Source organism: Colobus angolensis, unplaced genomic scaffold (assembly GCF_000951035.1).
Source record: "Colobus angolensis palliatus isolate OR3802 unplaced genomic scaffold, Cang.pa_1.0 Scaffold70, whole genome shotgun sequence".
Taxonomy (NCBI): Eukaryota; Metazoa; Chordata; class Mammalia; order Primates; family Cercopithecidae; genus Colobus; species Colobus angolensis.
In genome coordinates this window covers 2586966-2606540 of record NW_012120710.1, presented here as the reverse complement: position 1 = coordinate 2606540, position 19575 = coordinate 2586966, and the positions used below count along the sequence as shown (strand labels likewise).

The window sequence follows — 19575 nt, the reverse complement described above, 5'->3', positions numbered from 1 at the left end:
AACTGGAGATTATTTTAAGTACAAGGAGAGAAAGTGAAACTTTATTTCCTTTTGAAATTGTATATGCTTTACTAATACAGAGTAGAAATCATTTAGGAATAAATCCACAGAAATCAAAATCTATGAAAGAAAAAGACTAGCCTAGCAGCCTACAGTTTACATGTGGTACATAGCTGATAAAAAAGGAGAGGTGAGGAGCAGTACACACTAGGACATGCAGGGACACAGAATAGACATTCATGCTAGGGGCCCACAAAGATCCAGACAATATGCTCATTTATGGGGACATTAAGAGCCATGACATGGTACCTCCCACCAAGGGGCTCAGAATTGAAGAAAGGGACACAGACTTATACACAAATTATAATGCACTCTGAATAGAGATTCAAAGAGGTTTGGAAATGATAATAAAAAGTACAGATAATGAAGTGTTTAACTATGTCTAGAGTAAATTCACAAAAACTCCCTGCAGTGATGACATCTAAACAGGGCTTTGACCAACATAAGCACACACTTTGAGAAGTGGAGAGTTTACATGTTTTGCAGTTATCATCTCTCGCACACAGAGTAACAACTGAGAGCCATGTGGGCCAAAGAGAATACAATTCTCCAACATGTATTTACTGAGTCTACCATATGAAACAGGTGGGCCACATGAGAGCTGAAAAGAGGAATAAAACTGGTCCTGACCTTGAAAACAAAAAGGGATGAGGTAATTACACAAAATAGATACTGTAAAAGACATATGTGACCTGTGCCACGGAGTAATACAAATATACTAAGAGCAAAAACAAGACAAATATAAATTACACTAAAGGTGAACGCTACACTGAGCTTTTGTATTTGAATTATCTTAAAGGATGGAGAGGATTTTGAAAAACAGCAATCATTAGGAAGTAGGGAGAAGAGCTTTCTGGCTGGAGTACCTAGCAGAAGAAACTGTCAGGCTTAAGGAAACCTCCACTGTTCATTTGACTAGAGCACTGGCTAGCATTTGAAGAAAGCCATTTTAAATTTAGGTTGTGGTCCTCTGGCAGAGAGTCTTAAAACCCAGGCTAGGGCAAATGGAAGTTCTTCGAGAGGTAAAGATTTAAAGGGGCCAAAGTGGGAAAGTTTAAAAACACAGGACTGACATACAAGAACAGCACTTTTTAAAAAATGAATGCTTTTGGAATGAAGCAAGGAAGATTGGTTATTAACCCATGGCTAACCCTTTAGAAGAGTGTAGGTACAAAATAAAAGGACTGAGTCTATAGGGTTATGAGAGTAGAAACAGAAAGGAAAAATGAAAATAGGGCAAAAATAGGAATTTGGGAGTTAGCAAAAAAGAACACCCTCAAATTAAGCGTTTTACTATAAAAGATATCAGAGCAAATTGGTTGCCACAACCACCTCAAATCTATTTCTAGATAGCTATCCTAAATTATTTCTCCCTCCTACACCCAATCTATAACACTCTTGAAATCACTCTCTTTGTGAGAAGTATCCCTGGCTTTGCAGTATGAAGCTCAGAATCTATTCCTGCTTCTGCCAATGACTCAGGGAATGACCTTAAAGAAGTCGTGACCTTGCTAACCCTGGCTTGCTTTTGAGCACTCTGCAGAGCTAACGCAGGGCATAACCAACCAAAATAATGGCCAAAGAAAGCCAAGTGCCTTGGCGTTCCTACATCAATACTGAGCTGTTCAGCAGAGTGGAAAGGTGGATCCCATCCCAAGCAGAACAGACAGCCAGAGCTACTTGACCGGAAGCCAAAGCAAATGCCACCCAAAAACATGCTGTTTTTAATATCACAATGCTTCCATCTCTCTCAGTTTCAGCTTTCTCTTTTGAATCAATTTCATAGCAGTTAAGGCCCTTTACAATTTTAGACAGAATCTCCAGTGCTCACATTCCACAGCTCTCCTTTCCTAACAAAATATGAACAAAACAGTTTTCAGAGTGAGAAGCCTTTGATTCACGATGAAATGGTCACTAGTATCATTAGATTTGTGACAAAAGACTGACACCTATTTCATAATTCTCATTATTCAAAAGAATGATTTCAAGTGGCAATTCTGAAGGTGATGAAAACTTATTTTTTATATATTCAACTCTTATTTTAAGAGGCAAATCCTAATAAAGCTTGATTTTCTAATGTTTTCTACTGAGAATAAGGGAAAAAAGGTCTGCATTTTATCATTCCTAAACTTCTGAAATTCTAAATTCTGAATTTTATCAATAAGAAAACATAGTGAGTAAAAATTTGTAGGCATTTATTTACCTCCAAAGACACAGAGTAAATCCAGCCAACTGTAGATCATAATTAAGAATTTGTTTGCAAATTTTTTCAGAATAAAAATATATTAGTCAACATCCATTTCAAGGCTTTGGTAAACTAAACCAACATCAAAAACCCTCTCAATACAGAACATCTGAAAATGCTCGAAAAGACACAGAAAATATATTTTAGAAACTATGGCTTATCCACTAGAAAGAGGAACAATTGGATACAAAAAACAATAGCCACGTGAAGAAGCAAATCCTTGGAGTCAGCAAGCCCTAGAGCCTGGAACTGCCCTGAGCGACACCGTGCCAATCCTTGGGGGCTTAGGGCCTGAATTAGAATGACCATCTGAACTCTTGGGACAGAGACCAATTCTCGGGCTCTGTGGGAGAGGGCAAAGATGGGAGATACCACCCAAAATAAAACTAGTACACTCTAAACATGGCATAGTCAGTTGGCCAATCAAAAAAAAAAAAATACCCCACAGCGAAAGATAGTGAGAACACATGCCTTTCTCAGCCTTGCCATTGGGTATAATGCCAAAAGAAGGGAAAAGAAAGAATCTCCCAGGATAGGGATATTCCTAACCACAAATCTACAATTGGGTTTAGAGCTGGAATTCATATTATCTCTGTGACCTCGAAATTCCTAAGCCAAACTTCTTGTAGCTTAAAGTTATCTGGCCTTTTATAAATTCGTCTTGGGCTTCTCTCTCTCTCTCTCTCTCTCTCTCTCTATATATATATATATATATAAAATATCAAAATTATATCTCCTCAAGCTTCTAGATCCAATGGCCAATTTAAAGGAAGCACAGAGGACAAAAGAATATGCTTAAATGGGCCAGGAGTGGTGGCTCATGCCTGTAATTCCAGCACTTTGGAAGGTCAAGGTGGGCAGATCACGAGGTCGGGAGTACAAGACCAGCCTGAAAAACATGGTGAAACCCTATCTCTACTAAAAATACAAAAATTAGCTGGCATGGTAGCACGCCCCTGTAATCCCAGCTACTCGGGAGGCTGGGGCAGGAGAATCACTTGAACCTGGGAGGCAGAAGTTGGAGTGAGCCGAGATCACACCACTGCGCTCGCCTGGGCGACAGAGCGAGAAGCCATCTCAAAAAAAAAAAAAGAATATGCTTAAATGATACCACAGGGAAGCAATCACCAAGATCTAGACTATGGCAAATTTTTCAGTACAAATGTAGCAGATTTTATTTTCCAAAAATGGCTGGAAAATATCTCCTATCTTATATGATTTTCTACAATACGACCTTGCCATTCCCCCATTAAAAAGAAGATTCCCCCCTCACCCCCTTGAATGGAGGCTGCCCCTGTGACTATTTTGACCCATTGACCACGGCAAAGTAAAGAAGTAAGGCTGTGCCAGTTGCAGATATAACCGTTTAATGGCCTAGCATCTTTCACTTCTTAATTAAGTCAGCTGCCATGTAACAAGTGCAAATAACCCAACATTACCAGAATGTGAGAAGCTCAATGATATTAGAATTAAGAAAAGTATCTCAGAGCAGTACAATATCTACTCATGGCAGGAGTGGGCATGGGGGAAAGTCACTTTAATGTAATTTTCCAGGTGAATTCACAATCTTTTCTTTCATCATAAGTGAAAACCACTTGGTTTCCTTTGGGAGCACTGATTTCCTGGAGAGATCTGTTCTTTAGTGACAGTTGAGTTTTTTGTTTGTTTTTTTGGTTTTATGTTTCTGTTTTTGCTTTTTTTTTTTACTCCCCATGTTAGAGGGGAGCATACCTCACTTGTTTTCATGTTTCTGTGAACTGCCTTGTATTGAAGCCCACTTACTCTTCATTCTGCCCTTCCACATCACTAAATATGCCAACCTCCAGGACAGTTATACACTTTCACTTATGGTTTTAGTAACTTTCTCATGATGTTCTTCTCTACCATACTCTGCTACTTTCCAATCATGTCAATATTGCGGCAGGTGATACTTTTAGTACACCAGACTCACGTTACTCTAAGTTACAAGTGTTGATGGATGTCATCGTCAACTTGCTTCAGCAGCTAGCCACATGCTTTGGACCAGTTCATCAATCTCAGCTTTCTCTCCTTTGAAACTCTCAAAATCTAAACATCTCTTCTTTGACTAAAGCCTTTAATTTTCTTCTCTTGGTCTTATTATTTTGGGATTTACTCCTTTCTTACCATGATCTACAGCTTTTTAAGTTCTCTCTACTTGGATAGTTTATCAGAATCCTCCTCATCTCTCTCATTCCTCTACTCAATGGGTTTCTATAGTCAGCCAATTTTCTGAATATTTTTCCTGCCACATCTACTGTGCTGAACTCTATTCTTAGTAATATCCTCTCCTTCTGGGTAACAGACTCTAATGCATTAACATGCTTCCCTCATATGGTGGTTATGAAAAGTTAATGAGCTAACATATAATACAAAGTGCTTAGAAGATGGCCTGGTTCACAGTAGCCATCCACTAAATAATAGCCCTTATTATTGTTACCATTCATATCTCACTTCTTCAAATGGTATTGTAAAAATTCATTGCAACTAGAAAAGCCACTAGAGCTGGAAAAACATTATATAGAGTAAGAGCATTTTAGGCAGCTCTCTTGAAAGATGTCCCAGACCACTGAGGCATTTTCTTTAGACTCATAACAAAGTTAATCACTGATTTTTTAAATGTACAAAATAAAGTATTTTTCTGCATACTTTATGGTTAATAACATACTGACACAAGTAAGTATGTGAAGACAAAAAGCAAGAATGCATACCACCAGCTTACAACCATGAACTATCTGAATAATCTTTAAGAATGAACCTGAGTTGATTTAAGAGAAGGCAGATGCTCAGTATAAATTAATTAAATCTTTGATTGTCATTCTCTTTATTGAGGATATTTACTCCACTAAAATCAGATATAGGATGACTGTGGCTAAGTAGTAAATTATGTTTATATTCTCTCTTTGCTGGTGAAAGAAATATGATTTGAAACCTTCTTTTCTCAGATTTAAATGAGCTCTCCCTAAAGTGCTACATTGAAGACATGTGCCAATACAAAGTGATCTCTGGTTCTGCCAACTTGTAAGGAACATTAGCTATAGTAATTCCCAACAGAGCTTCCTTGGTTTTTAATCAATTAGTGTTTTCAAGTACTAAAAAAAAAGTAGAAGGCAATAATAGACATATAACAGACACTTACCTTGAGTTTATGCTCTTTTCTGTTTACAATCACAGCTGTAATTTGTTGGTCCATGAAAATCAGTATAGTGACCAACAAAGCCGGGATAGCAGCGGCAAGGCACACCCACCAGGGGTTTTCTCCAAATGGTGGAACAAACCAACCTCGGTTTGGACTTGTTGGCTTGAAAAAGACAGAGGACATTTCTCAGAAAATTATCAAGTTAATATATACTATTTGGTGAAAAACCAATGGGAAGACATGCTATTATATTTGGATAACCAACATATTGAGAAATATAAACAGTCTTGAGCTGTAGAATGAAGATTATTCACCAAAACCCTCCCAAAGGATGTTATTTTTGAGAAATTCCTTAAAGAAAGGAGAGAAAGAATATGAGCCATGGGAAAAGAAGTGAATGGCATTTTGTGCATTTGGGATGATTTAAGATAAGGACTCAAAATAGAAGAAACTGATTTAAATTTAAAGAGTAGCCAGAAGAAAACTCCAAATGTAACATTCAGTAAAAAGGTAGCAAGAAATTACCAAACCACCATGAATTTTGTTCATGGGTTTTAGGAATTATAATGAAGTTGTTTATACTATTGCCAAATTTTAACAGCTTTATAATATATATAAAAAGTCATAACTGTTTTTATATAAGTGAACTAATGTAAAAATTCTGGTCTCTTATTTTACATATGAAATAATGATCTATAATAACTGGGTAAATTTTAGGAAATGTCACAAGAAAACTGGAAAAAATTGGCATTTTTGCAGTTCTTAGACTGTTTTCCATCAATAGATCATGTACGTCTACTACAGAACTACAGAAAAAAAGTGTTTCCTATGCTTTTCCTTACTTTCAACAATGCAAATAAAAAAACTAAAATAGAACGCAGTGAATTATTTTCTCCATATTTGCTGTCAAGAAAGTCTCATTTCTCTTCTGAGGATATTCCCATCATCTGTCTCATAATTCTGTTACTGAATCTAACCTCATTGTACTACAATTAGCAGATGTGAGCTTGTTAGGGAAAAAAATTTGTCTTACTCATCAATGCATTTCAAATTTCCAGTTTAGAGCCTGACTCAATATTCAGTAAATATTAACTCAAATGAATTAATGAATGGATGAGAACTTATCTTTACTAATGAATATGTGATAGCAGAGATAATTCAAAACATAATGTGTGTTATAACACATACATCCTTCCTCATTAAGTAGTTATTAATCTAAAACTGCAACTAGCTTAATAATTCTTAGCAAATATACGACTCAGTATTGGAGGGAATGAGGATTATTTTAGAAAACAGATAAAAGACTTGTAATGAAAAATTAGCTAGGAATACATTTAGGAATGACTGGAATGTAAATTTTATCCATTACCTACACATATCAATAGGTTCGTAATTTAAGTAATTGTTATATCTACCTTGTAATAATTACAATTCGCTATATATATATATATATGCATGTGGTAGGTAGTTTCATAGTATGAAAAGAGTATTGGACTAGGCGTCTAGAGGCTTGGGTTCTAACTTCACACCTTGACATTACTAGTTCCATAATCTTGGGCATTTTACTTAATTCTTTCAGCTTCAATCTTAACTTTATAAAATCAGGATGATGACCAGCCTGGGCAATACAGTGAGACCTTTCCTCTACAAAACATTAAAAAATTAGCTGGGGGTGGTGCATGTGCCTATAATCTCAACTACTTGGGAAGATAATGTGGGAGGATTCTTTGAGCCTGGGAGGCAGAGGTTGCAGTGAGCTGAGATTGCACCACCACACTCCAGCCTAGGCAACAGAGCAAGGCCCTGTCTCAAAAAAGAAAAAATCAGGAGGATTATAGCTACATTATGTACTTCCCAGAGTCATTATATAAATCAATGTAATAAGGTATATAAAATATTTTGGATATTTAAAAAATATTCTAAAACTATAAGGCAGAGTTTATAACAGTATTATCAGTTGTTTTAAATAAAAACCCTAGTCTTGACATTTAATTGTAGTGAAGAAATTAAACTACATGTCTATATGAGCCTAAAAGGGACTGATTTTGAAAAAAAAAAGGATAATTGTACAAAACTAACTCAAAAGGGACACACAATAAACTAGAATGGGGGAAAGAAAGAAAAAGAGTTCCAGGAATGACCAAAAGACAGACATTAACCTACCTTGAACTCACTTGGCACAATTAGTTTTGGAGTGTCCACGCCTACCAGGGCATCTATTACACAAAAGATGAGAATGGACAAGATAATGGCAAAATCACTGATCAGTTTTCTTGCCTGGAAAAATAAAAAAGAAACCAGGAACCATTTAGCACCAGATACATACATTTGTTTGTGTTTGAACTGAATGAAGAATTTTTTATTTGCTACTAGTTTATAGTAACAGCTTCATTAACCAATTGAAGGAGGTATCAGAGTGCAGAAAGATTATTTTTAAAATTGTTTTTGTATTAGTATATCACCTGGCTAGACATTATGTAATCCCAAAGAACAGGTTGCTCTCTCTCTCTCTCTCTCTCTATCTCTCTCTCTTTCTCTCTCTCTCTGTGTGTGTGTGTGTGTGTGTAGACAGGGAGAGCAATCAAATAAAACACATCCCTGAAATACTGTATAAATTCATCCTGCTTGCAACATAGTCACCTACATAAGAATGAAAACTAAGTACATATTATAAAAATCTGCACAACAACATAGAAATTCTGTGCTATTTGGGAGGCAGCACTGTGAGTATAGAGTAAGATAAATCTCATAAGACAGCCTGAAAACACCAAGAATCTAGCATGGAAGGGCTTAGAAGTTCCTGTCCCTTGGGTGAAGTAAATATCAAGACCTCAAAGTCACGGCAAGTGATGAAAGATGGAAATGTCACAGCTGCACTAGTTTTGTCAAATAACATATTTCTCAGTCCAGGTTAGCGCTTAAAGTCTCACGTATGTGGAACATCTCTCCTCTACCACTTCTTGCATGTGACTGCCATTATCTGCTAACCCTCCAAATTCCTAAGTACCTCCCTCTGGTCAGGACAAGGTCTGGGCTTTAAGGAATACAGCATTAAACTAAGACCGTTCCCATGAAGTGGGTGAATAATGGTCATTTGCAAGTTGGTAAGGGGAGCATAGTAACATTTGGTTTCTTGAGACTGTTCTGTAGTCTCTAGTGGCACTAATGAGGATTAAGGGCATTACCAAAGCACAGATATGTGAGTTTCCCATATGGTGGATACACATGTTAGCACATAATTTAATCATTCAACAAGAATCTACTTAGTTCCTAATAATTTTCTTGGTGCTAAGGATACCACGGTAAACAAAACCGATACAATCCACGTTCCCGTGAAGCTCATAGCCAAGTTATATACAAGGAAGTCTGCTCCTAAATAAAACCAAGGTTGATTCAGAGGTTATGAAGTTATCTCAGGGTGAGCTGTCAGTTTCTGATGCTGCTGGATGAAGGAAGGGAGATCAGTGATGGGGTGAGTGGATGCACTGTTCTGAAGACAAAGGATTTCTTGAAAGGGAATAGTATTACTGTAGCCAGGTAGTCAACAGAAACTAAAATGAGAAATGAAAATTACTTGGCAGGGTAGGTAAGGTAAAGGCCCTAGTGTTCAATGCTTGACCTTTATCAGGTGTCAGGAGCCTGATACTAACTAGTGGCAGGATCAGAGTTGTTCCTTTTGGCCTGGAGTTCCTTTCTTTCTTGGAGGGCTAGGTTTGCTAGGTTTAGCTTTCTTGAAAAGTATATACTGAGGAAGAGAAGGCCAGCCTTTTGGGGGCAACTTAACATCAATTATACACAATAATTTGTGTTAAGAACCAATAGATGGCAGGGATCAATTTGGGTAGACAATATAGTACCGCAGATAGGAGCACAACTACTATCGGAACTCCTGCACCATTATTTCCTATTTGTAAATACCTACCCTTTCCTAGCTTCAATTACTTTACCTGCAAAACATAGCCAAAATAATCCCTACAACTTCATTGGTTTGTTATCAGAATTAAATAAGAAAAGCCACGAAAGTGCTTAACAATATTGCCTGGAACATAATAAACTCTCCTAATATAAGTTAATTATTGTTATTTCAAGTTCTAGAAGCTCTCATGGCTGCAGAGACCACTGGAATACCTAAATGATCTACTGTCAGGAGGTCTTTGAAATGAAACTTCAAATCCAAGAAATAAAAAATAAAAAGCCCATTAGTAACACGAAACTGCCACTGAGAGCTAATTTTGGTTAGAAGTATCTGGAATCACAGCAAAAAAAGGATATTTCTCAGGAGCTCAATATTGGAGGAAACTCATTTATTAAGTTTTGTGCAAGTAGTGTTGACACTGGCAGTTCAGTGTGGTCTGGCAAAAGACGGTCCTATGAAGCAGTTCAGGAGTACGTTAGGAAGTTACAAACACCCCTCTAGACCAGTGGGTCATAAATCCCTGGAGGACCAGAGGTCATTGCAAAGGTAAAATGGAAGTTAGTTCTTACTTATCACCCTTACAACCCTCACCTAGAAAATGCGACCAGTAGGTAACACAAATATCCTATAAGTTGTTCGAAAGAAGAGAAATAGTTATTTAAAAGGCAGACAGCTTTCCTCCTCTTTTTAATAAACAGGAGAAGGGAAATAGATGGGAGCAAATAAATTCAATCTGTAATTCTTTGGTAGAAATTCCCATAGGACCTATACCTCTGGCCCTGGTGGAGGAAAGATCTGCTTGACCAAAATCACTACCAGGCACCTGGGCAATTCTGCTTCTTTAGTTGGTAGAGGAGGCATTCTCAGCTTTCCATAAACTGGATGCCCTGCAAAACCTACATGGCAAACTGAACCTCATCACTGAGGGCCCGCATATGGGGCTGCTAATTTGGCCGTACTACTCCAAGAGATGGTGAGATCAAGCCACATGATTCCAAGGACCAACAAAGAGAAAATGCCCTGAAAGATCTATATTGCTTTAAGAAATTATTCAAGGTATAATAATGTTGAAAGAAAAACAATTTTTTTCAAATATACCAGCTGTATTTTAATTTGGGTGTTGGTTACACAAATGTATAATCTGTGAATTTTACTATGAAAATTAAAGCTCAATTTAAAATGTAACCCAACACCCCCTCAAAATCCCGTAACTTCCAAATCTAAATCAGGGCTGTCTTTCAAATTATTCTCTTTGGGAAGCTATTCATTTATTTTAATGGTGGTGTTATTGTTCCAAAAATTAAAAATTCCTTTTATAGTTTTAGTACTGAGCAAAGATTGTTTGATTACCCACATTAACTATCACACATGTCTGAAGGATCCATAATTCTATCTTCTTTGAAATATATTTTTTGTTTCAAAATTAATATATGTTCATTATAGAAAGTTTAGAAAAAATAATGAAAAAGGAAAATGTTTTCCAATTCTACTATGTAGAAATAAATTTTAACACTTGCAAATATATCCTTTTATACATATTTATGTGCATATACATGTGTACATAATAGAATGTTTTACATACTGTTTGACATTTTGATTTTCCACTTTTATTCTATTTCATTTGATATTTTCCATAATAGTATACATTATTGACTCCATAGTATTATGCTGAATGGTTAGCCTAAAATCTACTTTTCTATTACCCTACTGTTTAGATTGTTTTTAACTTTTCACTATAATGAACCATATCATAAAGAAATCTTTGCACATATATAAGACTGTTTTCTTAGAATAAATTCCTGTCAGAAGAGTTACTATATCAATGTCTATATAAAAATTTAAGTCTTTTGCTATATAATGCCAAATTACCTTCTAGAATATTATATTGAGTTTCCAATTTTTGCTGTACTCAACAATACACAAATTACTGCAGATACTCTGTAAAGTTAAATCCGTACAAAGCAAAAGAAATTTGTCACCACTGAGGATATTCAAAAGAACATAAAATTGTCAGATCTCCCAAAATTATCATTTCTGTAGTTTAATGAAGCAACTGAATTTCTTACTCCATTCTGAACTCTCATATTTAATACAGAGCCTACACAGATATATCACCCTCTAAAGATGGCACTAACATGTATTCTCAAGAGTATCTCATTAAACTTCATAAACCTCATATTACATGGATAGACAGTAAATTTAGAACTACCAGTGGATACGGAGGCAACTCTGATAGCAGGATATGTGTATGGAAATAGTCCAACCATCCAGTATAATCTTTCAAAAGCAACTGTCTGTAATATACCAGTTACCATGTTCTGATCTAAGAATACTATGGCATTCTGAAGACATTTTGGAAATCAGATCTAGTAGACCTGAATTGCATCCTACTTCACTGGCTACTCTAGTTCTTCTTAGCTGGTCCTTTCAACTCCTCCAAACTCTTGAGATTGCAGTGTTCCACAGTTCAGACTTTGATCTCTTCTTTCCTATCTATATTGTCTCCCTAAGTGATTACATTCAGTCTCATGCTTTAAAATGCCATTTACATGCTAAAGAACAAAAAATTTATATTTCTAGGCTAGACCACTCTTCTAAATTCCAGAATCATCTATCTAACTACCTGACACCTCCACCTAGATTTTTTATATATGCTGAAAGAGGAGAAATAGTTATTTAAAAGGCAGATAGCTCTCCTCCTTTTGTTAATAAACAGGAGAAGGGAAATAGATGGTGGCAAATAAATTCAATCTGCAATTCTTTGGTAGAAATTCCCATAGGACCTAAACCTCTGGCCCTGGTGGAGGACTGACCTGCTTGACTAAAATCACTGCCAGGCATTTCAAATTTATGCAAAAACTAAGTGCTTGATCTTCCCCTGGCTCCTCTTCCTTTGCCCAAACTGCCCCACCACTGACACCCTAAACCTGCTCTTTGAGTAGTTTTCTCTATCTTAATTAATGCCAGCTTAATTTTCTCCATTGCTCAGACCCAAAACTTTGGAATATACTCAACTCTTCTTCCTTTTATATCCCACATCTAATTGGTCAGCAAATTATGCTGAAAATATACCTAGGATCCTGTCAGTTCGCATCACCTCCATTGCTAGTACCACACTGTCTAAGCCACCATTTTATCTCATATGATTTACTACATTAGCTTCCTACATAGTCTTCCTGCTTCTGCACCTGCCCCCCTTCAGTACACTATTAACATAGCACCCAGTATGCTCATCTTAAAATTTAAGTCAGATACTGTGGTAAGCAGATTAAAGTATAATATACCTCTAAAGATGTCCACGTACTAATTCCCAGAACCTCTGAATATGTAATGTTACATGGCTAGGGCGAATTAAGGCTGCAGAGAAAATTTATGTTGCCAATCTACTGGTTTAAAGGAGATGATCCTGAATTAAACAGGTGGGTCCAATGTAATAACAGGGGTTCTTGTAAATGAAAAAGGGAGGCAGGAGAATCAGTGTCAGAATAACAAAGTATGAGAAAAACTTGACTGGCCATTGCTGGCTATAAAGTTGAAGGAAAGAGTCATGAGCCAAACAATGCAGGCAGCCCCTAGATGGTAGAAAAGGCAAAGAAACACATTCTCCCCTAGAGCCTCCAGAAGGAATGCAGTCCTGCCCACACCTTGATTTTAGCCCACTGAGACCCATTTCAGATTTCTGATCTCCAGATCTCAATTTTGACATCCAGATCTGACCTCTCAGATATAAATTCTGTTGTTTTAAGCCACTATGTGTGTGGTGACTTGACAAAACAACCATAGAAACTAGTAACATATAAACAAACAGGTAGAGATATATAAATGATACATATAGTATGATATATATACATACATACATATGTACATGATGGCACTTGTCAAGTGTGGCATTATTACAGTATAGGTACAAAAGTAGCTAAAAACACTAATGTTAATACATGTCAGGATTACAGTTCTTAAAATTTATGGAGAAAAAAGCTACCCTATTAATAGTGTTGCTTAACCTCATTAAAAATCACAGTCAGAGTGATACATTTTGCATAATACACAAACTTCTATTTCCACTTCCTTCTCCTTAAATTGTACAATATTAGTTTAGTTACAGCAGAAATCACCCCTGGAGAGTGTTTATTATTAAGATATTCATTTCTGTGATCTTGAATCCAGTTTAAACTTCACAGTCAAGGAAATTGATTTTTCCCAGACCACTGTTGTATTTAAATCTAAATCCCCTAATTAGAGAAGACAGGTAGGGGTGCTATTTTAGCAGACGATAAATGTCTTACTCTATACTAAAATGAAACTTTTAATTTGAGCTAGGCATAACTGACATAGTAGAAGTAGAAAGTGCCCTAAAAATGTCTAGCAATGAGTACATACAGTCTACTAGATACACACTGGGGTCTGTAAATAAGACTTCTCTGTCTGACTTTAAGGAGGTAAGAACTGCTCTCTTTGGGCCCTTCTCACAGTTTTAAGCACATTTAGAAAAGAAAAGTTGTGATTTTCTTTCGTCATTTGTTTTCCCTTTCATTTCATCAAACTTGATCTCTTTCAAAAACTCCAAAAACATGCTGTTATGTAGGTCAACATATCAATAAAGATATTAAATTAGAAAGTCATAGTTTCCAATTCTCTACTATTAACAGCTATAACTGGTAATGATTAAAAGTAGAAGTGCCAAAGTTTTCATGAGAAAACCTGTTCCCTCAAGATTTCATGCCCAAATCTGTGGCTTCTGAGGCCTCAAATCTAGCTTAAACAAACATCATAAATTGTGGTTGTCCATCCAAATCAAATGTTAAGTCTCTCCAGGATCAAACTTCAATATCTTAGGATTATAAATTATCACAATCTAAGAGAACACAAATTAAGATAATTAATAGCAAAAGCTTGCCATTAAAAAAGTTTTTTTTTAAATGATACATGGATATGCTACAGCATATAATTCCTACCTCAATTTATTAAAGACAGAAAGAGAAGCATGTCTCAATTCATACTGTAATGCCTTTTTTATATCAGACTAGTTTTGAACTCTTTCATTTTTGTTTACTACTTTTAATTATAAAAATGAAGAGGAGAATAATCTTTCTGTCCTCTGCAGGATTAATTAGACAGTATCTCAATTAATCTAATGAGAAGCCAGCAGCTTAAATATTTAAACTACCAAAGCAAAGAAGAAATTAAGTGGATGGGAAAGGAAATTCAAATAAACATATGCTGTTCTCTCCTTCTTTGGCAAAACAACGTAATAAATCTATTATAAACATAATATTCATGAAAGATGATACTGTATTAATTATTGAGAGAGTCATAATCATAGAGACACCAACAGTGAGAAGCCAGTTAATTTACAGGGGAAAAATGAATTAAGTTTCTTGGAAATCCCAGAGGACATTTGGTTTTCACTTTGCAAGGGCTGCAGCTGCTCCTAAATTAACTGAAGGGAAAGGGCCATGCATCTACAGAGCAGTTCTCAATGGATAGAGCTGTTATAAAGAGATAAGGATAGCAGAAGGCACCCTGGTGGGCTCTCAGTACATTTCAACTCATGGTGTCAATTCCTCTAGTGATTGTGGTGCTTGGAAAATGCTAAACAGCAGTGTAAAAAAGCACTTATTCTCGATGAAAGAAAAATTATGCCAGACAATTATGGGTCTTTGGTAATCACAAAAAGGCAACGAAATACCCTACAAAGTTTGAAATGTGACCCCCCCAGTAGCCAACGCTATAAAGCACGATCCAAAAAAAGCATTAATAGCAGTCATAGCAATAGCCATAATTCACTGTACTTTGATTCAGTAATACCCACTATAATCAGAATTTAATAAAAGGGAAGTCTGATTTTGACTCTGAGATTTTAATGCCATAAGTTCTAAGTCAAAGAGATTTGGGGAGCAAAGAAGAAAGATGAGCTGGATAATTTATCTGGGTTGGGCTTGGAGCTTGACGATGGAAGTCTACTGGAAGTAGAGTCAGCGTAGCGAAGTGGTTCAGCAAACATGCTGAGGAGACTTTGGCAATCACTAAAAGACCTTTTCTTCCATTCTGTCTCAAAACTACATAGTAGAACAAGAAACCCAATGTGTGTATACCAGAAGCAAATGATCAAACCACATGGAAAATACTACGTCCCAATCTGGTTACTATCTTCTAAATTAAAACTGAAAATCTGGAGCTAATCTAGAAAAGGGCAGCCAGAGGATTTGGGAATACGGAAAACACATCACAAGAAAAATGATGGCAGGCCTAAAGACTACTGTAGGGAGAATTTGTCTTCCAATATGTGAAGTCTATCAGAGGAAAGAGAAATTAACTTGTTCTGTGTAGCTCCAGATGGCAAGTGCAGACTCTGTGGACAGAGGCTATGGAAAAGTAGATTTGTGTTTCTATCAGGAATGCCTGCAGGATGCTAGGTTCCTGTTCTAGGAAGCATTCCAACAGCATGAAGATCACGTCAGGAGTGTTGTTACAGTAGTATTAAATACAGTAGTATTAAATACAGTAGTATTAAAGTCCTAATACTAAAATTCATTAAGACTCAATTATCAAAATTCCTCAACCCTCTAATAGAGTCTTCTTAGATATAACTCAAATAAATCATTATCATAAAGGGTTCTGGGGCCTAAAAAGAAGATGGCTTTATAATTTATATTAATATACAAGAGTAAAAGTTTAAAAACAATAATTAGTAAGTCATATGTATAAATTAGACAACCCCAAAATCGGATAGGAGACCATTTCGTGTTAGTGCAGGGATTTCAATGTTGTTGACTTTTCTCTAATGGATAAATAAGCTGAAAGTACTCAAGACCAAGAGGTTACCATGGTTAAAATTATTACTTCTATCCAGAGACTGCCTCTTTGCAACCACTAAAAGTTTTCTCAAAATGTTTTGGCCAATCACTGCTTACAACCTGTTTTTCTTAGGGTTCAATTCAGGTTGACTGTGTTTTTATTTTTGGTCACATGTCTATAAGAACTGAAGTATTTGTATAGTCGTTGTTAAACGTTTAACAGTCTGAGTTGCGTTTATAACTAAATATCCCTTTGTTATTCTTAACAAAATAAGTATAAAAACAATTTTGGACTAAAAACAAATTCGGCTTTAAAAATTACTTTCCTTGAAATAAAATACCTCAAAAATTTGAAAATCTGATTCTTCTGTAGTGATAGGAAAGTCGTTTGCTTTGTTGTCACTAAACAAGACAAATGCCACCCAGGATTGCAAACACTAAAGTGAGACATATAATACATGCCCATTATTTCTTACTCATGTTTTAATATATTGTTTTAGTATGACAGTTTTTACCATTTACCAAGATAATTTTTGAGAGAAGAACAAACCAGAATGGGGATGTCACCTGATTCTTGCAAAGGGCTGTTTATAAACTAAACACGTGCAATTTTAATACAATGGCCACAGACCAAAATGTCAACAAAAAAAACGTGGTTCTAGAATATAGCTAAACGTAGAATTCTAGACTTTCCTGTGTTTATGTCAACAAAAACTAAATGCTATCACCTAACTAAAATGCTCATTAGGTTTTCATTAAAGTTTCTGAAGCTCCACACTTCAAAGAACATTCTGCATTATCTAAATATAGCATAGAGGGTGTTATAGCTATTGATGTTACCTGGAATTCAGTGATTTTGTTTATTTAAATGACAATAACAACAAGGAAGTACATTAAAAATAATCTTATGATTACACCAACTCATGTGAGGGTTAGAATTAATGCATATTCTAAGGAGGAAAATTAGAAAATCAAGCAGTTCCTTAAGAATGGCATTCTTAGGCCTATTACATATGCCAGCCACACTGAATGTGACTATATCAAAGTACCAATAATTGTGCCTAATTCATGGGGTTCTGTGGCTTTCTGATTTCTACTAACCCCAATACTGCTGTTTTTAAGCTATGGTTTTCGTTTTGCCACCACAAATCTATGGCTTTCTGATTTCTACTAACCTCGATCCTGCTCTATTTTTAAGTACGCTTTTCATTTTGCCACCACATATGCACATAAGGTGCGTGATGGCATCTTCGTTCCATGTTTATGATCATTCATTGGTGTGGGATCTGGAACATGTTAATGCCCTGGGCCACCTGTCACAGAAAATCACAGATTATGCTGTGATATTCCCAATGGAAGTTTTGATGCTGAAAGACTTTGACTAAAGACTCGAGGCTGATAGAACAGACCAGTTACAGTGTGGGACAACAGACTGATATACCCCTTTGAAAAGAATGGTGAATACAAAAAAGACTGTCAATGGAATACTGGTATTTGACCCATGTTCCACTGAGCATTAGGGCTCTGTAGAAGTGTCTGATACACAAATTACATACCTGATAGACAGGCTAGCAAAGGTAATCTGTTTCATTTTAAGTATTCATACTGATGGATTGCTAGTGGTTCCACGAGGGATGGAAAGGGAGTGGGTCACTGACCATGGCCTCAGCAAAGGTAATGGGAGCCAGAACCAGCGGAATCAAAGTTTAAGTGTAAAGGAGAAAGACTGCAGTGGAATAAACTTATCACAAAAGGATTGTGACAAGTTTAATTTGATAAAGAAAAACCTGGAGTACCACATGCAATGGACATCTTTCTTTGTCACACCAGATTCATTCTCTATCTCCCTCTACCACACTTTCTGCCTTAGGAGGTTAACCTGTGTGGTCTACTATGAGCTCCCCAGTCTCACTATCTGGGACACCACATCTTCTTCTGTGGTTTCCATATACCCTAACCTCAACTTAATAAATATGCCTTTATTAAATCCTCAAATTACCTTAATTTGAGCATACCATTTGCGTCCTGCTGGGATCTTGACTCATCACCAAATATGACTTAAAATTTTGATCAGACCAGGTGTGGTGGCTAACATCTGCAATCGCACTACTTTGTGAGGCTGAGGCAGGAGGACTGTTTGAACCCAGGAGTTCAAGACCAGCCTGGGCAACACAGTGACACCCCATCTCTATAAAAATAAAAATAAAAGTAAAAAATTTTCCAGGCCTGGTGGAGTGTGACTGTAGTCCCAGCTACTCGGAATACAAGAGAGAGGATTGCTTAAGCCCAGGTGGTTGAGGCTGCAGTAAGCCATGATTATTCCACTGTACTCCAGTTTAGGTTACTGAATAAGACCTCATCTCATTAAAAAAAAAAAAAGGACAATAAAAAAGATTTTGATCTTGGGTGGCCCTAAGGATAGGTGATGTTATTAGCTGAGATAAGAAATATAAGGAGCCAGAGGCAGAGGCTCATGCCTGTCATAAATAATGCCTTTATCAACACCTCAAATTATCTTAACTTGAACATACCCTTTGCTTCCTGATGGAATCCTGACTCATACACCAAATATGACTAAAATTTTGATCAGACCAGGTGTAGTGGCTCATGCCTATAATCCCAGCACTTTGGAAGGCTGAGTTGGGAAGATCACTCAAGGCCAGGACTTCTGAGGCAGGAGGATCACTTGAGGCCAGGAGTTTGAGATCAAGCTAGGTAACACAGTGAAACCCTGTCTGTGTCCCACCCCTAGCCACCCTCCTACCCAAAACAATACAGAGAGATGAGTAAGTTCAATCTTGTCAAGAAAGTCAACCATGTTTTGAATTTGCCTTTGCTGCACGACAATTGTGAATCATCCACAAAGAGAGACTGGCAGATGTGATATGATGGAGATAATTTTTTTTTCTAATTTGTAAGGTTCAATCATTGCTATAAGCCTAAAATAGTATAGGAAATGTATTTCATTTAGGAAATGGAGCCAGAAAACTCTTTCAATTTATAAAAGTACTAGAGCTCAAAAGGCTGTTAATTGTCATCTAGCCAAGCTTTCCCTTTATAGGTGAGGTAACTGAAATTTCAGATAGCTACCAAAGAGCACATTGTTAGTTAATGGTAGTGCTAGCACTAGCATCCACAGTTCCTGGATTCCTACACATTGTGCTTTTCCCAAAAAATGTAGCACTAATCTGTTACTTGACTGGTTTCCACTAGTCAACAAGTATTGAGTACTTAGTCTGTATCCAACCTTGTGCTGGTTGATCTGACTAATAGAAGTATAACTGTTTTAAAGTAGTTTAAAGTCTTAACAACTCATACAAAGGTTTAAAAATGAGAGAACAAAACAGAAATGACTGTGTAAGCTAAAGGAGAATGAGATATTTTGCATGTCAAGAACATT

At 36.5% G+C, this 19575-nt stretch overlaps 1 protein-coding gene across 3 annotated transcripts in view; it reads right to left on the bottom strand.

Moving 5' to 3' along the window:
- The window catches only part of SLC4A4 (solute carrier family 4 (sodium bicarbonate cotransporter), member 4), a 343922-nt gene that overhangs the window by 36143 nt on the left and 288204 nt on the right, over nt 1-19575 (bottom strand). For all 3 annotated transcript variants that reach the window (XM_011927128.1, XM_011927127.1, XM_011927129.1), the window contains exons 16-17: nt 7626-7739; nt 5463-5624 (exon numbers count right to left, since the gene is read on the bottom strand). In XM_011927128.1, the coding sequence (XP_011782518.1) occupies nt 5463-5624; nt 7626-7739 (276 nt within the window). The remainder of the gene's footprint in view (nt 1-5462; nt 5625-7625; nt 7740-19575) is intronic.